This window comes from Archocentrus centrarchus, unplaced genomic scaffold (genome assembly GCF_007364275.1).
Source record: "Archocentrus centrarchus isolate MPI-CPG fArcCen1 unplaced genomic scaffold, fArcCen1 scaffold_36_ctg1, whole genome shotgun sequence".
Classification (NCBI taxonomy): Eukaryota; Metazoa; Chordata; class Actinopteri; order Cichliformes; family Cichlidae; genus Archocentrus; species Archocentrus centrarchus.
The window spans coordinates 2,693,975-2,714,071 of NW_022060263.1; the positions used below are offsets into that span (position 1 = coordinate 2,693,975).

At 40.5% G+C, this 20,097-nt stretch overlaps 1 protein-coding gene and 1 pseudogene across 1 annotated transcript in view; both read left to right on the forward strand.

The window, feature by feature from the left end:
- The window catches only part of tmprss3a (transmembrane serine protease 3a), a 38,692-nt gene that overhangs the window by 4,381 nt on the left and 14,214 nt on the right, over positions 1-20,097 (forward strand). The window contains exons 3-8 of the mRNA XM_030724475.1: positions 458-683; positions 5,614-5,730; positions 8,232-8,348; positions 13,353-13,476; positions 14,112-14,231; positions 16,843-16,889. Coding sequence (XP_030580335.1) covers positions 458-683; positions 5,614-5,730; positions 8,232-8,348; positions 13,353-13,476; positions 14,112-14,231; positions 16,843-16,889 — 751 coding nt within the window. The remainder of the gene's footprint in view (positions 1-457; positions 684-5,613; positions 5,731-8,231; positions 8,349-13,352; positions 13,477-14,111; positions 14,232-16,842; positions 16,890-20,097) is intronic.
- Positions 16,066-16,184, forward strand: LOC115776729 (uncharacterized; annotated as a pseudogene).

Here is a 20,097-nt window from a genome sequence, read left to right on the forward strand (position 1 = left end):
AACTATATAGTCATAACACACAGACACACAAACCCGCTGATTATTCAGCTGAGGCCCGGCAGACATCAGACAGTTACAGCAGCCATGCCCCTAACAATTCAACCACTTTACAGCTGTTAGGAAGGTCATAAATGTTTTTGTACCAGTCCACAAATATGCTTTTTGTAAAGCAAGCGTAATCATTTGCATTTGGAGCCAGCCTTTTATGGCAATGGTGGAACTGAAATTTTTAGCACAGCTGTGTTGGCTTTGATTTTCAGGCCCAGAAGTTGCTGTTTCAGATAAAACAAGCAAGTTCTACAAAATTTGGAGATTTAGACATTTGAGTTTTACAGTCACAAACATTTTCTGGCAAGTCATTGGAAATCTTGTCTGGGCTGTAGATGTATCTTGTGAAATAAACTGAATGTTGTTGGACTCACATAGTACCTGATCCCCTTCATCTTCAATCTTACAGGAACCTAAGGAAGATGAACCAGAGCAAGCAGCTGCCTCCACAATAGACCTGGTCTCAGTAACAGAGGAAGACCTCCCCACTGTCAAGACCCCCACCAGTCTGAACATCAGCCCCCTGGACAGCTTTGTTACTGACCCCCAGTCAGAGAACTATTGCACTAAACCTGCAAATCCAGCTGCACCCAGCCCAGCCATGCCCATTACCAAAGTGCAACCGTTTATGCATGGTGAGATGCTATTAATGTATAACACAATGGATATGAAAATTACTGTTCAAAGGTAAAAACTACAGTGGGATCAGTACAAAATAGGACTCAGTACAATAGCACTACATATTTCAGAGATTAAGTATATCAACTCTTTGTTGCTTGAACTTCTTCATTTTAATGCTTAAATTGGCATTTTAAACCTGATTTCTATAAAAGGGTATGAGTAATATTGAAGGAAATTATTTTGACATTTGTCTTGAAAAAAATGTCTGTTCCCTCCTGCTAAATCAATGTTGGTAAGGACCACAGTGCATGGGGTGGCTGTAGCTCAGTGGGTAGAGCAGGTCACCTACTGATCGGAAGGTCAGTGGTTCGATTCCTGGCTACTCCGGGCTACATGCCAATGTATCCTTGGGCAAGATACTTAACCCCAAGTTGCTCTCCGACCGTCCTGTCGGAGTATGAATGTGTGTGAATGTTAGCTAATTAAAAGCACTTAGCTTAGTAAACATGGAAGTGCTTGTATGAATGGGAGTGCATGGGTGAATGTAAAACGTGTTGTATAAGCGCTTTGAGTGCTCTGACTGAGTAGAAAAGCGCTATATAAGAACTAGTCCATTTACCATAAATACAGTGCAGTGGAAATGCCCCCCAAATACCGATATGCCTACCGGGGGTAGAACAAAATGCAACAATGTTTTCCATTTTCTCCAGGGTCTCTAATTAATCAAATTCAGAAGAAAAAAGGAAATATGCAAAAGTGGTTAAATCTAAAAATATTGTGATATACCACACAAATTAATGCCAAGCCAAATTTTAGATGCAACATCTGAAGCCAAATTGGGTGTGACAGGGCGTTCCTCTATATGTCTGAACAATCAAAATGTGAATACCTTGATGCATTGAGGAAATAAAGCCCTACAAACAAATAAGTACAATAGGTGGAAATTTCAAATATGAGAATATGTATTCATATAATTTTTGATAATTTTTGTTGTGATTGTCCCAGAAACACCAAAGATAGTTTGTTGGAAAGGTCTGTCAGGACTGAATCCAGCAATATATGATACATGACTGTTTGAGGTATAATTTTACATTAAAAAGGTGCATGATGTCATTCAAGTGAAATACACAGGTGTGAAATAGGTGCATTGGTAGCTTTTCCCCAGCAGATTGTCCTGAAAGCAGGCTGGCTGGGTGACTGAGAAGGAAATGCAGTCCTAAACAGAAACCCCTGGTGCACCACCAACCTGTTCACGTTTCAAATAGTTTTTCCCCACTCGGCGACACGCCTACTGGTTATTCCGACTCTGTTTAGAGCAATGTGATGCTAGCAACACCAGCTACCATTGTTGATTGTCTCGCCAGAGTTGCTGACATCAAAGGAAATCTGAAACCGCTGGCTATGGATAAATATAGATTTTGTAAAACAACAATTCATGCCGGGGGTAATGACACCCAGTTACGTCAATATTGAATCAGTGTGTAACTTTGCTAAAACAATGTTGGTTTTCTTTGTGTTCCTCCACAGTCAGACCAGGAATGATATGTTTGTGCTCCTTAAATAGCTGGCTGTCCAAAAAACCAACGTGGGCTTCATAGATAATTGGCAAAGTTTCTGGGGAAAACCTGGTCTTGTTAGGAGAGACGGCATCCATCCCACTTTGGATGGAGCAGCTCTCATTTCTAGAAATCTGGCCAAATTTATTAACCCTCCTAAAAACTGACTACCCAGGGTTGAGACCAGGAAGCAGAGTTGCAGTCTTACACGCCTCTCTGCAGCTTCTCTCCTCCTGCCATCCCCCCAAAACCCCATCCCCATAGAGTCGGTGCCTGCTCCCAGACCACCAAAAACCAAAGCTAAAATCAGCAAAAAGCTATTTAAGCATAAAAATTCAAAAACAATAAATAATACAGCTTCATCAACTGCACCAAAAATAAAACAATTAAATGTGGATTGTTAAACATTAGGTCTCTCTCTTCCAAGTCCCTATTAGTAAATGATTTAATAATTGATCAACGTATTGATTTATTGTGCCTTACAGAAACCTGGTTACAGCAGGATGAATATGTTAGTTTAAATGAATCAACACCCCCGAGTCACAGTAACTGTCAGAATGCTCGAAGCACAGGTCGAGGAGGAGGAGTAGCAGCAATCTTCAATTCCAGCTTATTAATTAATCAAAGACCCAGACAAAGTTTTCATTCTTTTGAAAGCCTGACTCTTAGTCTTGTCCATCCTAATTGGGAAAATCAAAAACATGTTTTATTTGTTATTATCTATCGTCCACCTGGTCCCTACTCAGAGTTTCTGTCTGATTTCTCAGACTTTTTATCTGATTTAGTGCTCAGTTCAGATAAAATAATTATAGTGGGTGATTTTAACATGCATGTAGATGCTGAGAATGACAGCCTCAACACTGCATTTAATCTATTGTTAGATTCAATTGGCTTCTCTAGATCTTTTTATGACATGTGACATAGAAAGTTTAAAGATATAATTCCTAAATTGTTTTCTTCACTGCTATATCTACAATGCAGAGTAGCTAACTGACTCACTGGTATAACTCACAAACGCACAGTTTAAAGTAGATAACCTGTAAGCTGGAGAGGAAATGGTGTCTCACTAATTTAGCCTGGAAAAAGAAAAAAGCCCTCCGTAAAGCTAGGACATCTTACTACTCAGAGTAGAATAGAATGACTTTATTGTCATTATACAGGATGTACAATGAGATTGGATTCATCATTAATTGAATTGAAGAAAATAATTGAAGAAAATAAGAACAACCCCAGGTTTGTTTTCAGCACTGTAGCCAGAGACAAAGAGTCAGAGCTCTGTAGAGCCGAGTATTCCTTTCACTTTAACTAGTAGTGACTTCATGGATTTCTTCACAAATAAAATTTTAGACATTAGAGAAAAAATTATTTATAACCATCTCACAGAAGTATCATTATGTACAGCTCTTCCTTCACCTCCAGTGTACACCACCTGGTTTAGGGGTGTACCACCATGACAGGCACCAGCCACCCTGCAGCAGCAGCTCTGTGTGACAACAATGGAGGTGTGGAACGTGGTCCATTTGGACTCAGTGTTCTCAGCCTCCGTCAGAATGCTGTTGAAGTTCTGCCAGAGGTGGGAGTTGAAGATCTCACTGAGTGGGACCTCTGCCAGGTGTTCCCAACACACCCTCACTATACATTTAGGTGCAGCAGGTCTGTCCAGCATCCTCCCCCACCACTCGAACCAACTCACCACCAGGTGCTGATCAGTTGACACCTCAGCTCCTGTCTTTACCAGAAAGTACAGAACATACGGCCAAAGATCTGATGATACGATTACAAAATCAATCATCCACCTGCAACCTTTTTTGTCCTGGTGTCACATGCACTTATGGACATCCTTATGTTCAAATGTTATGGACAAACTGTGATTTGCACAGAAGTCCACCACTCACGTCCAGATTAGGTAGGCCGTTCCTCCCAAACACTCCCCTCCAAGTCTTACTGTTGTAGTCTCCCAGCAGGATGATGGAGTCACCAGCATCCCATCCAGCAACTCCAAGCACAAATGATAGTCAGGACCTGTTCCCTGGCCTGGCATGTGAATGTTAGATAGAAAGCATTTTGAAAGCGCTATATAAGAACTAGTCCATTTGCCATTTACCACACCAGCCTGCCACCTCTTACCGAGACCAACTCCAGACTGGAACAGAGTCCAGCCCCTATCCAGGAGACTGGTTCCAGAGCCCAGGTTGAGGTGAGCCCGACCATATCTAGCTGGTATCTCTCAACCTCATGTACTAGCTCCTTCCCCACCAGAGAGGTGACATTCCATGCCCCAATAGCCAGCCTTGATAGTCCACCAGGACCTCTGCCCTTGGCCAACACCCAACACACACTGTATCCGACCCCTATAGTGCCTCCTGTGGGTGGTGGGCCTACAGGAGGGTGGGCCCATGTCTTCTTTTTGCACTACACCTCTTCAAATGAGCTTGAGAGCATCCTGGAGGGCTCCAGATTGGGACCCCAACCCTATGCCAGGAGAGGTAAACTGGCATAGAGGGTAGTTGGAGTTTGTTTGTTTGTTTGTTTGTTTGGGGGGTGATCAGGACCATAAATTCAGCTTGTGGGACAAAAAATATCCAATACAGATTAAGAACACAAAGGTAGCTGACATGAAACAAATACAGGGTAAAGTCAAATGTCCTTTACTGTTAGACAAGGTCCAAGAAGTGGAGTCAGTGAGCAGTATCCCTTAAAAAGCATTAAAAACCTTGACTTGCCAGTAATGAGCTTATAGATAGCTATCCTTCGGTTCCTTCCTCGATGCTAAATTAGTTTTTTCAAATCATTTATATTTTCCAGACTTACCGTAGATAGTTTAAAAGACATCTGTAAAGACTGTGGCTCATGGGTATGGGTCAAATTACACCTTGAATGTGTCATAATGGCTTGAAGTTATCAAATTCTCCTCAGCCAGTCAGGCTCTACTTCTATTTATCATTCTCTATATACTGACTAAGTCTAGTTTTGTAGAAGATGTTTTGCCAATATTATTTCCAGGACATTGGCAACTTATATCTTAGTCAAGTAAAACATATTTTGCTCAGCTAATGTATAAGTAAAATACCAGAGAATGGCTGTTTTGATACATGCACGCCTTTCACACCTGTGTATTTTACTTGGACCATGTCAAACACTTTTTAATGTAAAGCAATGACTATAGCTCACACAGTCACATATCATATACTGTATTGCTGAATACAGCAGAGCCAGAACCTATATTAAGATACAAGAAGTTAAATGTTATGACTAAATAAAGCACGCAATTACTGTGATGAACCATATGTTCATGAGCCTTTCAGTGTTGGAGGTGAAACAATATAAAAGTGCTCATATTGTGTATTTTTGGCACAGCAAATTTTCACAGTACCCTGTTTGTCAGCAGAAGATGGCATGGACATGAGCTGGAAGGCCAGAATCTTGGCACATCGCTTTGAAGTGCTGGTATTTGCTGTATGCTGTATCCTGGGGGTGGCTCTCCTTCTCAGCATTGGCCTTGGAGGTAAGGAGCTCAGTGCTGTGTCAACTCTGTGCATTTGGCAAAAACTGAGCCACTGAAGCATGGGCTGTGTTCGTTCCATCAATACTTTAGTCAGTCGTTACCTGTTATACAACCAAGGTTCCACACATATACTGCAGTCAGATGGTATGAGGTCACTGATTCACGTAAAGCTTTAATGTGATGGTCAGTTATCTCGTGTTTCTACACACTGACGCTCACTGTTAGGCAACAGAGACTAACTACATATTATAATGCATTTAATACCTGGCATAGAATCTTCTTTCTTGCTTGTGGTCAGCAAAGTCAACTCACAGCAAGAAGGTTTCTGGTTTGAACTCCAGCTGGAGCTTTTCTGGGTGGGGGTTTCCTCTGGGTGCTCTGGCTTCTTCCCACAGTTCAGTGCCTGTTAGGTTAACTGGTGTTTTCTAAATTGGATGTAAGGTAGATAAAGTGCTTGAACTGTATAGGGGGTGTATAGTGGACTGGGGGTGGCTGTAGCTCAGGATGTATAGCAGGTTATCAACTAACTGGAAGGTTGGTGGTTCATTCACTGTCTGCTCCAGTCTGCATGCCAAAGTGTCCTTGGGCAAGATATTGAACCCAAGACACTGCTCTCCGATGCATCTATTGTGAATGTGGCTGGATCTAATAAACACGTTGATGGTTCGGAGGAAGTAATTATTGAAGTTAACTGTGCTGAAAACAGCTGAAGATAAATCTGTAAGATGGTTATGAATAATTTTTTCTCTAATGTCTAAAATTTTATTTGTAAAGAAATCCATGAAGTCACTACTAGTTAAAGTGAAAGGAATACTCGGCTCTACAGAGCTCTGACTCTTTGTCAGCCTGGCTACAGTGCTGAAAACAAACCTGGGGTTGTTCTTATTTTCTTCAATTAATGATGAATAGTAAGATGTCCTAGCTTTACGGAGGGCTTTTTTCTTTTTCCAGGCTAAATTAGTGAGACACCATTTCCTCTCCAGCTTACAGATTATCTACTTTAAACTGTGCATTTGTGAGTTATACCAGCGAGTCAGTTAGCTACTCTGCATTGTAGATATAGCAGTGAAGAAAACAATTTAGGAATTATATCTTTAAACTTTCTATGTCACATTTCATAAAAAGATCTAGAGAAGCCAATTGAATCTAACAATAGATTAAATGCAGTGTTGAGGCTGTCATTCTCAGCATCTACATGGATGTTAAAATCACCCACTATAATTATTTTATCTGAACTGAGCACTAAATCAGATAAAAAGTCTGAGAAATCAGACAGAAACTCTGAGTAAGGACCAGGTGGACGATAGATAATAACAAATAAAACATGTTTTTGATTTTCCCAATTAGGATGGACAAGACTAAGAGTCAGGCTTTCAAAAGAATGAAAACTTTGTCTGGGTCTCTGATTAATTAATAAGCTGGAATTGAAGATTGCAGCTAATCCTCCTCCTCGACCTGTGCTTCGAGCATTCTGACAGTTACTGTGACTCGGGGGTGTTGATTCATTTAAACTAACATATTCATCCTGCTGTAACCAGGTTTCTGTAAGGCAGAATAAATCAATACGTTGATCAATTATTAAATCATTTACTAATAGGGACTTGGAAGAGAGAGACCTAATGTTTAACAATCCACATTTAATTGTTTTATTCTTTGGTGCAGTTGATGAAGCTGTATTATTTATTGTTTTTGAATTTTTATGCTTAAATAGCTTTTTGCTGACTTTAGCTTTGGTTTTTGGTGGTCTGGGAGCAGGCACCGACTCTATGGGGATGGGGTTTTGGGGGGATGGCAGGAGGAGAGAAGCTGCAGAGAGGCGTGTAAGACTGCAACTCTGCTTCCTGGTCTCAACCCTGGGTAGTCAGTTTTTAGGAGGGTTAATAAATTTGGCCAGATTTCTAGAAATGAGAGCTGCTCCATCCAAAGTGGGATGGATGCCGTCTCTCCTAACAAGACCAGGTTTTCCCCAGAAACTTTGCCATCACACTGCCTCCACCAAAATCTGTTACCCTATCAGTGCCAGTATCAGCATTCTCCACACTTTGACCCTATGATCCAACTGCTGTAGGCAGAATCTGGATTCATCTCTGGACATAATGTCCCTCCACATGTTCACATGTATTGAGTATTACCCAAAGACAGTGACAAAGCTGGACATAATTGTCATAATGTTTATCATAATGTCACTGCCATTGCTTGTGAAGTCTCATTTTAATGCTTAAGATGAGAGTTTTCATGTTTTGAAACTGGATGTGAGAAGAGAGAGGTGGAGCTGGCAGGTCAACAGTAAATGAGAGCACGCTGGATAATCCTCCTTTCTGAACCATAGAATGACTAAATTCACTAAACAGACTTAATATTTTATTCAGTATGACCAGAAATGAGTGACTGAGCCCATAAACTCAGCAAGGAAAATGTCAGGTCCAACTGCTGTTTTCCACTAGACTTCTAGATGATCGGAAAGTTATTCAGATTCTATCCAGTCTCATCTCTACCTACAGTGGGCCTGAGCTGTTATGGGAGGTTTCAGTGTGGCTCCTCATCGCAGTGCATCAACAAAGTTCACTTGTGTGATGGGATACTGCACTGCAACAATGGGGAAGATGAACTTGGCTGTGGTAAGACAGACACACACACACAGGCATACGGTACGAAGGACCGGAAGTGTATGATTGATCTGCTTCTGAATACAAAAAGCATTTAATAAAAAATTCAAGCTGTCTTTTTGTTTTTTAAAATTAATATTAATTATTAATATAAGCAACTTTATAGCAGGCAACTCAAGCTGCACTAGCTCACACACACACACACACACACACACACACACACACACACACACACACACACACACACACACACACACACACACACACACACACACACACACACACACACACGCACCACTCTCATCACACTGATATACTAAACATACAAAATACAGTCAACCCTCCCACATAGTGTTTTGGGCATATCTTTATGCAGAACTGAACTAGCATAACACATGGGAATGACTGTTGTGTTAAGACTACAAGATTGCTCAAAGAAGTCCTACCACTGATTAAAGCTTCAGTCTTAAAATTGATGAATCTATCTTTATTAATTGTCATGTTCTGGTTCTGAGACTCAGGGTTTCTGAGTTAAATGGACTTTTGTAATTAGTTAATTTACCTTTGTGATCACTGGTTCATTTTCTGTGATATTGTTTCTAATATTCCTTAGTGCATTTGTTTCTTCTTAGTTCAGTCTTGGTCTGTTTATTTGTCTTTTATGTGTTCTTGTTCTCTGTCTTTAGAGGTTAGTTCTCCCTGTTCTTTTCCCTTACTGTTCCTCCTTCAATGTGGAGTCTCTTGTGTCTGACCTCCTCAGTGTGTCTGTCTCCCCATGTTGTGTTTCTGTTTTCCTGTCTTCTCACTTCCTGTTTTATTTTGTCAGTCCCTTGTTCCATGTTCTTTGTGTTCTGTTTTCCTCAGGCCTTCAAGGTGGCTGTAATTAAACCTCTACTTAAAAAGCCATCACTGGGGCGCTTGGGTGGCTTAGTGGGGAAGCCGGTGACCACATACATATGCCGCGTTGCGGTGCGGGTTCGCGTCCCGGCCTGTTGCCAATTTGCCCGCATGTCTTCCCCTATATCTTTCCCCCATTTCCTGTCTCTCTCCACTGCTAGCAAAAAGCTGCTGTGGCCAAAAATGCAAAAAAAAAAAAAAAAAAAAGCCCTCACTGACCCAGCTGTCTTAGCTAATTATAGGCCAATCTCCAACCTTCCTTTTCTCTCAAAGATTCTTGAAAGAGTAGTTGTAAAACAGCTAACTGATCATCTGCAGAGGAACGGTTTATTTGAAGAGTTTCAGTCAGGTTTCAGAATTCATCACAGTACAGAAACAGCATTAGTGAAGGTTACAAATGATCTTCTTACAGCCTCTGACAGTGGACTCATCTCTGTTCTTGTCCTGTTGGACCTCAGTGCAGCTTTTGATACTGTTGACCATAACATTTTATTACAGAGATTAGAGCATACTATAGGTATTAAAGGTACTGCACTGCAGTGGTTTGAATCATATTTATCTCATAGACTCCAATTTGTTCATGTAAATGGGGAGTCTTCTTCACACACTAAGGTTAATTATGGAGTTCCACAGGGTTCTGTGCTAGGACCAATTTTATTTACATTATACATGCTTCCCTTAGGCAGTATTATTAGATAGATAGATAGATAGATAGATAGATAGATAGATAGATAGATAGATAGATAGATAGATAGATAGATAGATAGATAGATAGATAGATAGATAGATAGATAGATAGATAGATAGATAGATAGATAGATAGATAGATAGATAGATAGATAGATAGATAGATATGCATGTATACACAGAATACTCCAGCGTTCATTAATAGAAACTGCACAATGTGCAGTGAGCAGTTTCGTAATAGGTATATGAAACCTCTTTATCGAGACAGGGATGAGTCATTATATAAAGTTATTGCAGTGGGCAGGAATGATTTCCTGTAGTGGTCCTTAGTGCAGCAAAGCTGTAAAAGCCTCTTACTGAACACACTCCTCTGTTTTCTCAGTAGATCATGCAAAGGGTGCATTGTGTTATCCATTATTTTTATCAATTTGTGTAGCTTTTTATTTTTTCTCCACAGTCACCTCCAGGGGCTCCAGAGCAATTCCAAGAACGGATCCAGCCTTCTTTAAGAGTTTGTTTAGTCTCTTTAGGTCTTTGGCTCTGATACCACTTCCCCAACAGACAGCTGCAAAGAAAATTGCACTTTTTTGTTTTTTTTTTTTTGCCCACAGCAGCTTTTGTTAGCAGTGGAGAGAGACAGGAAATGGGGGGGGAGATACAGGCCGAGACTCAAACTCACACCGCCCGCACTGCAATGCACAGCATACGTATGTGGTCGCCGGCTTCACCACTAAGCCACCCGGGCACCCAGAAAATTGCACTTTCAACAACAGACTTGTAGAAGATGTGTAACATCTTGCTGCACACACCAAAGGACCTAAGCTTCCTCAAGAAGTAGAGTCTACTCTGTCCCTTCCTGTATACAGCTTGCATGTGACACCTCCAGTCCAGTCTGTTGTCCAAGTGAACTCCCACGTATCTGTAACTCTCCACCACCTCCACCTCTTCTCCCAGGATGGATACAGTATTTGATGCCGTAGTCATCTTCCTAAAGTCCACTACCATCTCCTTTGTCTTACTAACATTCAGAAGGAGATGGTTGTTTCCACACCACTCTACAAAGCACTCTACCAGAAGGCATTGCATCAGTTTTCATTGTTATGCAGATGATACTCAGCTTTACCTATCAATGAAGCCAGTTGACACACATCAATTAGTTAAACTGCAGGAATGTCTTAAAGACATTAAGGCCTGGATGACCTCTAATTTCCTGCTTCTAAATTCAGATCAAACTGCAGTTCTTGTACTCTGGATGGCATTACTTTGGCCTCCAGTAACACTGTGAGAAATCTTGGAGTCATTTTTGACCAGGATATGTCCTTCAATGCACATATTAAACAAATATGTAGGACCGCTTTTTTGCATTTGTGCAATATTTCTAAAATTAGAAACATCCTTTCTCAGAGTGATGCTGAAAAGCTCATTCATGCATTTATTACCAAATATTATTTAAGCACCAAATCACAACAAACAGTCACCTCAAGGTGCTTTGTATTGTAGGTAAAGACCCTACAATAATTACAGAGAAAACCCAACAGTCAAAACGACCTCCTATGAGCAGCACTTGGTGACAGTGGGAAGGACTGTCATCAAGTGCTGCTTGAAAGGACTGGTAGCAGTTGGTAATTTATAGCCAACAGCCTGTGTTTATGTGTTTTTAATCAAATTTTCAAGTAAATCCATCACTTTCTCTTGTATGTTGATGAGAGTGAAGACAGGCTGCTAGCCAGTACACAGATACTATAAAAGGTAGACTTCAGTGAGTGAATCTGATCAGTATTATCAGCTTAAATTTAAATTGACATTTGCTACCTTTGGTGTACCCAAACACTGACCATGAGCACCACAGCCTGCTCCAACATATTGCTCCAACCTCCCCACAATATAAGATAAGATAAGATAAGATAAAACTTTAATGATCCCACGACGGGGAAATTTGTGCATTACAGCAGCTCAATACAGAGAAAAAATGAAAAGGATGAGTAAGAACAAATAACTAAACTAAAAACTAAAACTAAAATTCAATAGAATAAAATAAAATAGCAAAAAATTATACACATATACATAAGCACTATATACATAAATATATATATCAGTGTCAATACCCACATTTACATATACACACATATACACACACGTCAACACTATATAAAGATATCAAAATATTATATACATTTGTAGCCGGTAAGGTACACAGCATACACGGTATGCATTATATGGGTGAGTGTAATAAATAAAATGTATCTGACTGTATGGATAAAGTGATATTGCAAATTAACCAGTTTAGCTTACATTAAACTGAACCAAACTACTTTATCAGATGTCAGGTTGTTTTTTAAGACATTTCACAATATGAAAAAAACACACATCATGTATAGATGTATTATCTGAGTTTAAAAAAAAAATTAATAGCTTTAATGAAAACATAGATTGTATTGCCAAAAGTCTTCACTCACCATCCAGATCACTGAGTTCAGGTGTGCCTTCTCTCCAACATCAGTGTCTGACCTCACAGATGTGCTTCTGGAAGAATGGTCAGAAATTCCCATAAACACTCCTAAACCTGTGGAAAGACTTCCCAGAAGAGCTGCAGCTGTTATAGCAGCAGAGGGTGGGCCCACATCATATTAAAGCCTCTGGATTAAAGATGGATGTTACTCAGGTTCATGTGTGTGTGAAGGCAGATGAGTGAATACTTTTGGTGATATAGTGTGTGTAAAATTTACATTTCCAGTTTATGAAATGTCATATTTTCAAAGGTAAGCAGTCCTTACCTTTGAAAAAAATCTCTCATCTTCCTCTCCTGTCCTCTTTTTCTTTCATCTTTCACCATCTGAGTGTGTCATACATTAAGATACAGCAAATTTAGCTAGCAGACACATCATGGTCAGAACTGTGTTTGGTGAGATTTGTTGAACACTGCCACTTCAAAAGTAAAAATGCATTCATGCTCACTCTTCTTCAGTAAAGCTTGCTAGCTGCTGAAGCAGCATGACCACAATATAAGTGACATCTGCAGACATCTGCAGAATGAATGCACCACAAGGATGAGAAGAAAAAAGGATGTGTTGAGGGTGTAAGCAGGCTGTGGGCTGACATTATTTTCATTTTACTGAGCAAGTCTCTCCCTGTAGTCAGCTTGAGCTCCAGGCTGCTGCACAACACAGCATCTGGGAATCTCGGGTGGTCTCCCATCCAAGGCCCAAACCTGCTTAGCTTCTGAGATCAGACACACTCAATTTGCATTAATTGCTCATTAACTGAAGATGCCAGGACACCAATCTGGATTGTTCTGGTCCATTTAACCCGTATTTACAGGAATAACTATGATATTAAGATTTCTGTGATTTAAAAGAAGAAGAAACTGTATTTCAGTGTACGGTGCTGCTTCTGTTCTTGTAACTGTGTGTGCTGCATGTCTCTGTGTGTCAGTGCGTCTGAGTGGCAGAAGTTCGGTCCTGCAGGTTCAGACACAGGGAAAATGGAGGACAGTCTGCTCAGAGGATTGGAACAACAGGCTGGGCAGATCTGCCTGCAAGCAGCTTGGATACTCCAGGTTACACCAGTGTTTCATTTCTAGCAGTGTCCACATGTTATGGTGTGATGGTACATTTCTTATTCATGTATTTTCTTAAGACACCTTTTAAAAGTTGGCCCACTAGTCTGAAGGTCCAACATATTTGACAGAGTAAACATTCTCCAATGAAGCACCAGAGTAAAGTTACTGTGACTGACAGTGACCTGTCCTGGAGGAAGCATGCCAGGAATACTGTAATACCTGAGCTACTGAGACATAAAATATAGTTTATTGTTTTGTTGAGCTATGAAGGAAACTTATGCAGTTTGTCTCAAACATCATGTGTAAGTGAGGCTCCAAGTTCAGGACTGTTTGGTTAAATGCCTGTTGCCTTGACCCCTCTTTCCTTGTCTCCTTTCCTCCTCCACTCTACTCACATCTTTGCTTGGATGAACTAAGATGTGAGGAGTGTAATCAAGGATGTGCACCTTGAGGAATAAGAAAGGAAGGGTTCTTCCATCTTTTCATGTAATCCCACACTGACTCAGTGATTTGAACTCTTCTCTGTGAACCTGGCTGGATGTAGCTGGATATAGTTGCTGGGTGTTTTTCTTTTATACTCTTTATATCAGCATGAAAAAATGATCTGTCTCATCCCTTTTATTGCCTTTCAGTTATGTGGAATCTTTCTTCATCTCTCTGACTTTCATTGAGAAGGACCTTCAAACCGACCTGATGTCCATCCACTGGAACAAGTCACAGATAATCAAACTTCAGGATGCTCCATCTGTCAGGTATGCAAGCACTAAAGGAGTGTGGCATCATTTTAAGCAACATTCTCATCAATTTTGAATCTTTAAACTTTTACACAACACTACCTATATATCAGCCTATAAATCAGCAGCCCAATATTAACAATTGTGGGCTCACCGAGAACCAAAATACAACGAAACACTGGTAATAAACACAAATAAGCTAATCCCATTGCAGGTCTTAATAATCTTGAGTTCGATGTGTGTATAATATCGGCTGTAGTAGCTATGCTGATGTCACCCATTGATTTTGGAGTCATGAGTGTTTTGGCTGCGGACATGTTAAATTTGATTAAATGGTAAATGGACTGGTTCTTATATAGCGGTTTTCTACTCTGAGCACTCAAAGTGCTTATACAACACAGGCTGTTGGCTATAAACTACTAACTGCTACCAGTCATATATAAAGTGCTAACACCAGTGTGTGAGCCATTTGCCACAAACTTCAACACAAGAGCAGTAAATTTAGGTCTGAGTAATGAGTAACATCACAAACTAACCACCTCCTATGACCAGTTTTAATTCTCCTTTTAAATATATAAATACATTTATATAAATATGTAACTATGCATACTTGTTGAACAGCAGGAGCACAAGTCAGCTAACAAAATCAAATCTAATGGCATTCATAATGCAAATTATTGTGACTTAATTAAATATTTTTTTCCAACAGTGCACCACTACACCCCATCTTTTGGTTCATCCACCTACCAAATCCCACTTTAACCCCTTTCTGTCAACCTCTCCAACAGCCATATATCACACAAAATTCTACTTTATTATTTAATTCAGTTCAGTTTTATTTATATAGCACCAAATCACAACAGTCGCCTCAAGGTGTAAAGACCCTACAATAGTTACAGAGAAAAGTACAAAAGACATGCTGTGGAAGAGAGACAGAGATTAATAATAACTAATGATTAAATGCAGAGTGGGGAATAAACAGAGTGAAAAGAGGTTAATGAAGAAGAAACACTCAGTGCATCATGTGAACCCCCCAGCAGCCTAGGCCTATAGCAGCATAACTAAGGGAGGGTTCAGGGTCACCTGATCCAGCCCTAACTATAAGCTTGATCATAAAGGAAAGTTTTAAGCCTAATCTTAAAAATAGAGAGGGTGTCTGTCTCCTGAATCCAAGCTGGGAGCTGGTTCCACAGAAGAGGGGCCTGAAAGCTGAAGGCTCTGCCTCCCATTCTACTCTTAAGTATCCTAGGAACCACAAGTAAGCCAGCAGTCTGAGAGTGAAGTGCTCTGTTGGGGTGATATGGTACTATGAGGTCTTTGAGATAAGATGGGGCCTGATTATTCAAGACCTTGTATGTGAGGAGAAGGATTTTAAATTCTATTCTAGATTTAACAGGGAGCCAATGAAGAGAAGCCAATATGGGAGAAATCTGCTCTCTCTTTCTAGTCCCTGTCAGTACTCTAGCTGCAGCATTTTGGATCAGCTGAAGGCTTTTCAGGGAGCTTTTAGGACAGCCTGATAATAATGAATTACAATAGTCCAGCCTAGAAGTAATAAATGCATGAATTAGCTTTTCAGCATCACTCTGAGAAAGGATGTTTCTAATTTTAGAAATATTTCACAAATGCAAACATATTTGTATTTGGACATATGCTGGTCAAAAATGACTCCAAGATTTCTCACAGTGTTACTGTGATAATGCCATATGTGGTTAAACACCATGTTTCTGTATGAGAGATATAGCTGGGTATCATCTGCATAGCAATGAAAATGTGTGCTATGCCTTCTAATAATACTGCCTAAGGGAAGCATGTATAATCTAAATAAAATTGGTTCTAGAATGAAACCCTGGCTTATGGCCATACCACCCTGAACACATCCAGTCTCATCTGATCTTGGAAGCTAAGCAGGGTCTGGCCTGGTTAGTACTTGGATGGAAAACTGCGCAGGAACACCAGGTGCTTAAATTTTAGAAGCCCCCAGTACACCACCAACCCGTCCAAGTCTCGAATGGTTTTCCCAATCAGCAGCACACCAACAGAGGAAACATACTCTGGTTATTGGTAACGCTATTCTGAGAAACATGAAGTTAATGGGACTAGCAGCCATCGCTGCAGAACACTAGTTAAATAAATTAAATTTTATTAAAAAGTGCTGCTAACTTTTGAGATTGCCTCAAGACAAGATTACATGAATACATACATATACACGACAATGGATACATGGGGGAACAATTCTGGTTTCAGAATATTACCCAAGATCACTTAAATATATGGACCAAGGGAGCCAGGCATCAAACTACAACCTTCCAGTTAGTGAAACACCCGGCATACTGCTTCATCCACAGCAGCCCTGTGGCTTTGTATTGAAAAGCCCAGTGCCTTTGACATCCTGCTAGTCACAGCCTGAAGATGAATAATTGATCAAGGAAATGAAAGTTCAGATTACATATGTGAATGTTTACATAACAGGCTTTGGAGGGAGGGGTTGGGAATAAAAGAGATGCCATTCAACCTATTACCCAGTGCACCATCAAAAAGGTTTTGAAGCTGTTGTTCACCATGTTGCCTCTTTGTATTTGTCCATTTTTTGCTGAGCTTCTATCTCTGTGATTCCATTTCACCACAGTAAGATGCAGTGCAACTCAGGGCTGGTGACCACCCTCAAATGTCTGGGTGAGAAAGCAGTTACATTTTATTGGAGTGGTGTATATATATATATATATATATATATATATATATATATATATATATATATATTGCAATTTTTTTAACTGGTCTTAAGATTTTGATCAAGAGTGTATATACACACACCCTGTGTGGTACATATAAACAAAGAAAGCTGTGCAACAGTCTTGAGCCACCCCTCACTCTATTATGTTACTGTGTTGAAAATGACTAATCTAGCCACAGGTGCAGTAATTTACTGAAACATGTACAAGCATCCATGAAAATGCCCTGAGGGGCCACCTTTATTCTTCTGAAAGTCCTTAAACCAGTGCTCTTGTAATTCCTATAAGCAGTCTTCAGGGACAGTTCTCCAGGCTTCTTGAAAGGCATCCCAAAGCTCTTCCCTGGATTTCATCTGCCTTTTGTTCCATTTTCTATCAAGATGATCCCATAATACTTCAATCATGCTGAGGTTTAGGGTCTGACAAGGCTAATACATGACACGACTAATTGGACTAGTTCTTATATAGTGCTTTTCTACTCTAGTTGAGCACTCAAAGCACTCACAACACATTTGAATTGACCCATTCATACAAGCACTTTTTTCTACATCTAAGTGCTCCCTATTGAACACTCCACTGAATTCACTGGGAGCAACTCGGGGTTCAGTATATTGCCCAAGGACACTTTGGCATGCAGTCTGGAGCAGCCAGGAATTGAACCACCAACCTTCCAATTAGGTGACCTGCTCTACCTCCTGAGCCACACTGATAGTGTTCCATTGCTTGTTTTTCTATCCACTGCAGTGTTTGGGATCATTGTAATGCTGAAAAATGCCAAATAAAAGCTTTCTAGATGGGACTGTGTGGTGGATCTCTCTGTGTTTTGAATTTTATCAGTTTTGACAAGCTGCTCAATGCCACTGGCTGAAATACAGCTCCAAACCAGACTGAGCTTCCACCATGTTGTACTGTCATAGCTCTTTCCTGACCTCCTCATTGGCAACATTTTAAACCAAAACTTTCAAAGTTGGATTCATCCCTCCATCAGACCTGTTGCTGCTGATTTTCAGCTTAGTTCTTGTGTAATTTGGCAGACCTCAGCCTTTTCTTCCTGTTTCCCTTCCTCAAGAATGGATTCTTGACAGCCACCCTCCCAATGAGACCATTTCCAATGAGACTTCAGAAACAGTAGATAGATGAACTGAAGGTCCAATTCTCAGGTCCTGTGTCAGGTCTTAGTGGGATTGTTTTCCTCTTTCTTAAGGACATGAATTTCAGATACTTTGTATCTGCTCTAGATAGTTTTTCAGGCCTGCCACTTCTTCTTTTGTCCTCCATTTGTCCATTTTCCTAACATTTTTTCAGGACATGCGGCACATCGTGCCAAGATATGCGAGATATAAGTTTTCAGCTAATAGCTCTTTGGGAATCACCTTTTTGGTGCTGTACTATTTTATGCCTGTCAAACTGTCTTTGGCATTTTGTAGATTCAGTGAAGAAATGGGAACAAACTAAATGGTTTCTGCAACAGGCTGCTAGTAACTAAATTAAAATTGGTTCTTACAAAGTTGTTAAATAAAAAATGAATATTTTGGTCAGGTACAAGAACTGGACTGAAAATGAGTGAAAAAGCAGCCAGTGTCCAAAGACACACCTGAGAACTGGAAAACTATTGCTCTTTGGAAGCAAAATATGAAGAAATGAAAGAAATTAGGGGTGGCTCAAGATGGAAGTGTGTGTGTGTGTGTGTGTGTGTGTGTGTGTGTGTGTGTGTGTGTGTGTGTGTGTGTGTGTGTGTGTGTGTTGCTCAAAAAATTAAAGGAACACTTTTAATCAGGGTTCAGCATCAGTCAGGTAAACCTCTGGGATATTGATGTGGTCAGTAAGTATTTGGGGGGGGGGGGGGGGGGGGGGGGGGGTCATCAGTTTCAGCTGCTTTGGTGTTCTTGAAATTACCAACAGGTGCACTAGAGGGGCAACAAGGAGACAACCCCCAAACAGGAATAGTTCTATAGACACCCACAGTTTTCCCTGCTCACCTTTCCTGACTGGTTTTTCACTGGCCATTTGACTGTCATCAGGTATCAGGATGATGTCCTTGGACCCACTGTCAGACCCCACGCTGGTGCAGTGGGTCCTGGGTTCCTCCTGGTGCTGGACAATACTCATACTCCTGCCACTGACAAAGATATCACTGACTGGCCCCCACACTGACCTAAATCCAGCAGAACACCTCTGGGACATCATGTTTCAGTCCATCTGACACCACCAGGTTGCACCTCAGTGATCCCCAGGTCCAGATCTGGGAGGAGATCCTCCAGGACACCATCTGTGGTCTCATTAAATGGTTCTTATAGAGCACTTTTCTTCTCTACTTTGAGCACTCAAAGTATGCCTCATTCACCCATACACACAAGCACTTCCTTCTATAGCCAAGTGCTTTCTATCGAACATTCACACACATTCAACTTGCAACTTGCCCAAAGTATGCAGACCAGAGTAGCCAGGGATCAAACCACCAACCTTGTGATTAGCAGGTGACCTCCTCTACCACCTGAGCTACAGCCACCCTGAATGCCTAACAAGCCCTGACATTGTCAGACATGCATAGAAGCATGAGGGGGCCAAACTACTGAGTACCATTTTGAGTTGCTGCAGTAACATTTCGGTCAAATGTTCCAGCTGCTGCATCATTTTCTCACTTTGGTTTTTGAAATGTTTTTGAATTCAGCCTCTGTAGGTTGATCATTTTCATTTCCATCAAACAGTGTGGCAGCTTTTCACTCCCAACACATAACCCAGTCTACATCAGTATAGATATCAGCAGGATTTCCCCCAATGAGATCTGATATGCTTTCACAGTGTTCCTTTAATTTTGGCATCCTTCCCTTAAATGAAATCATCGTTTAAAAACCATATTTTCTCTCTTCATTCAGGTTATCTCTGTCTAATATTAGAATTTGTTTGCTGATCTGAAACATTGAAGTGTGAGAAATATACAAGAAACTCAGAAATCAGGAAGTACTTTTTCATGACACTCTGACATTTCTTCTTCATATTTTAACCATGAAAAATGTTGTCAGTACTAATTGTTTATTTGTTTCCAGCACAGCACAAAAATCTTGATTCTAAAATTTTTCTGTGGTCTTGATTCCAGTATGACCAGTTAGAGCTGTTACCAGTATCTATGCTATCAAGTGCTGACTATAACC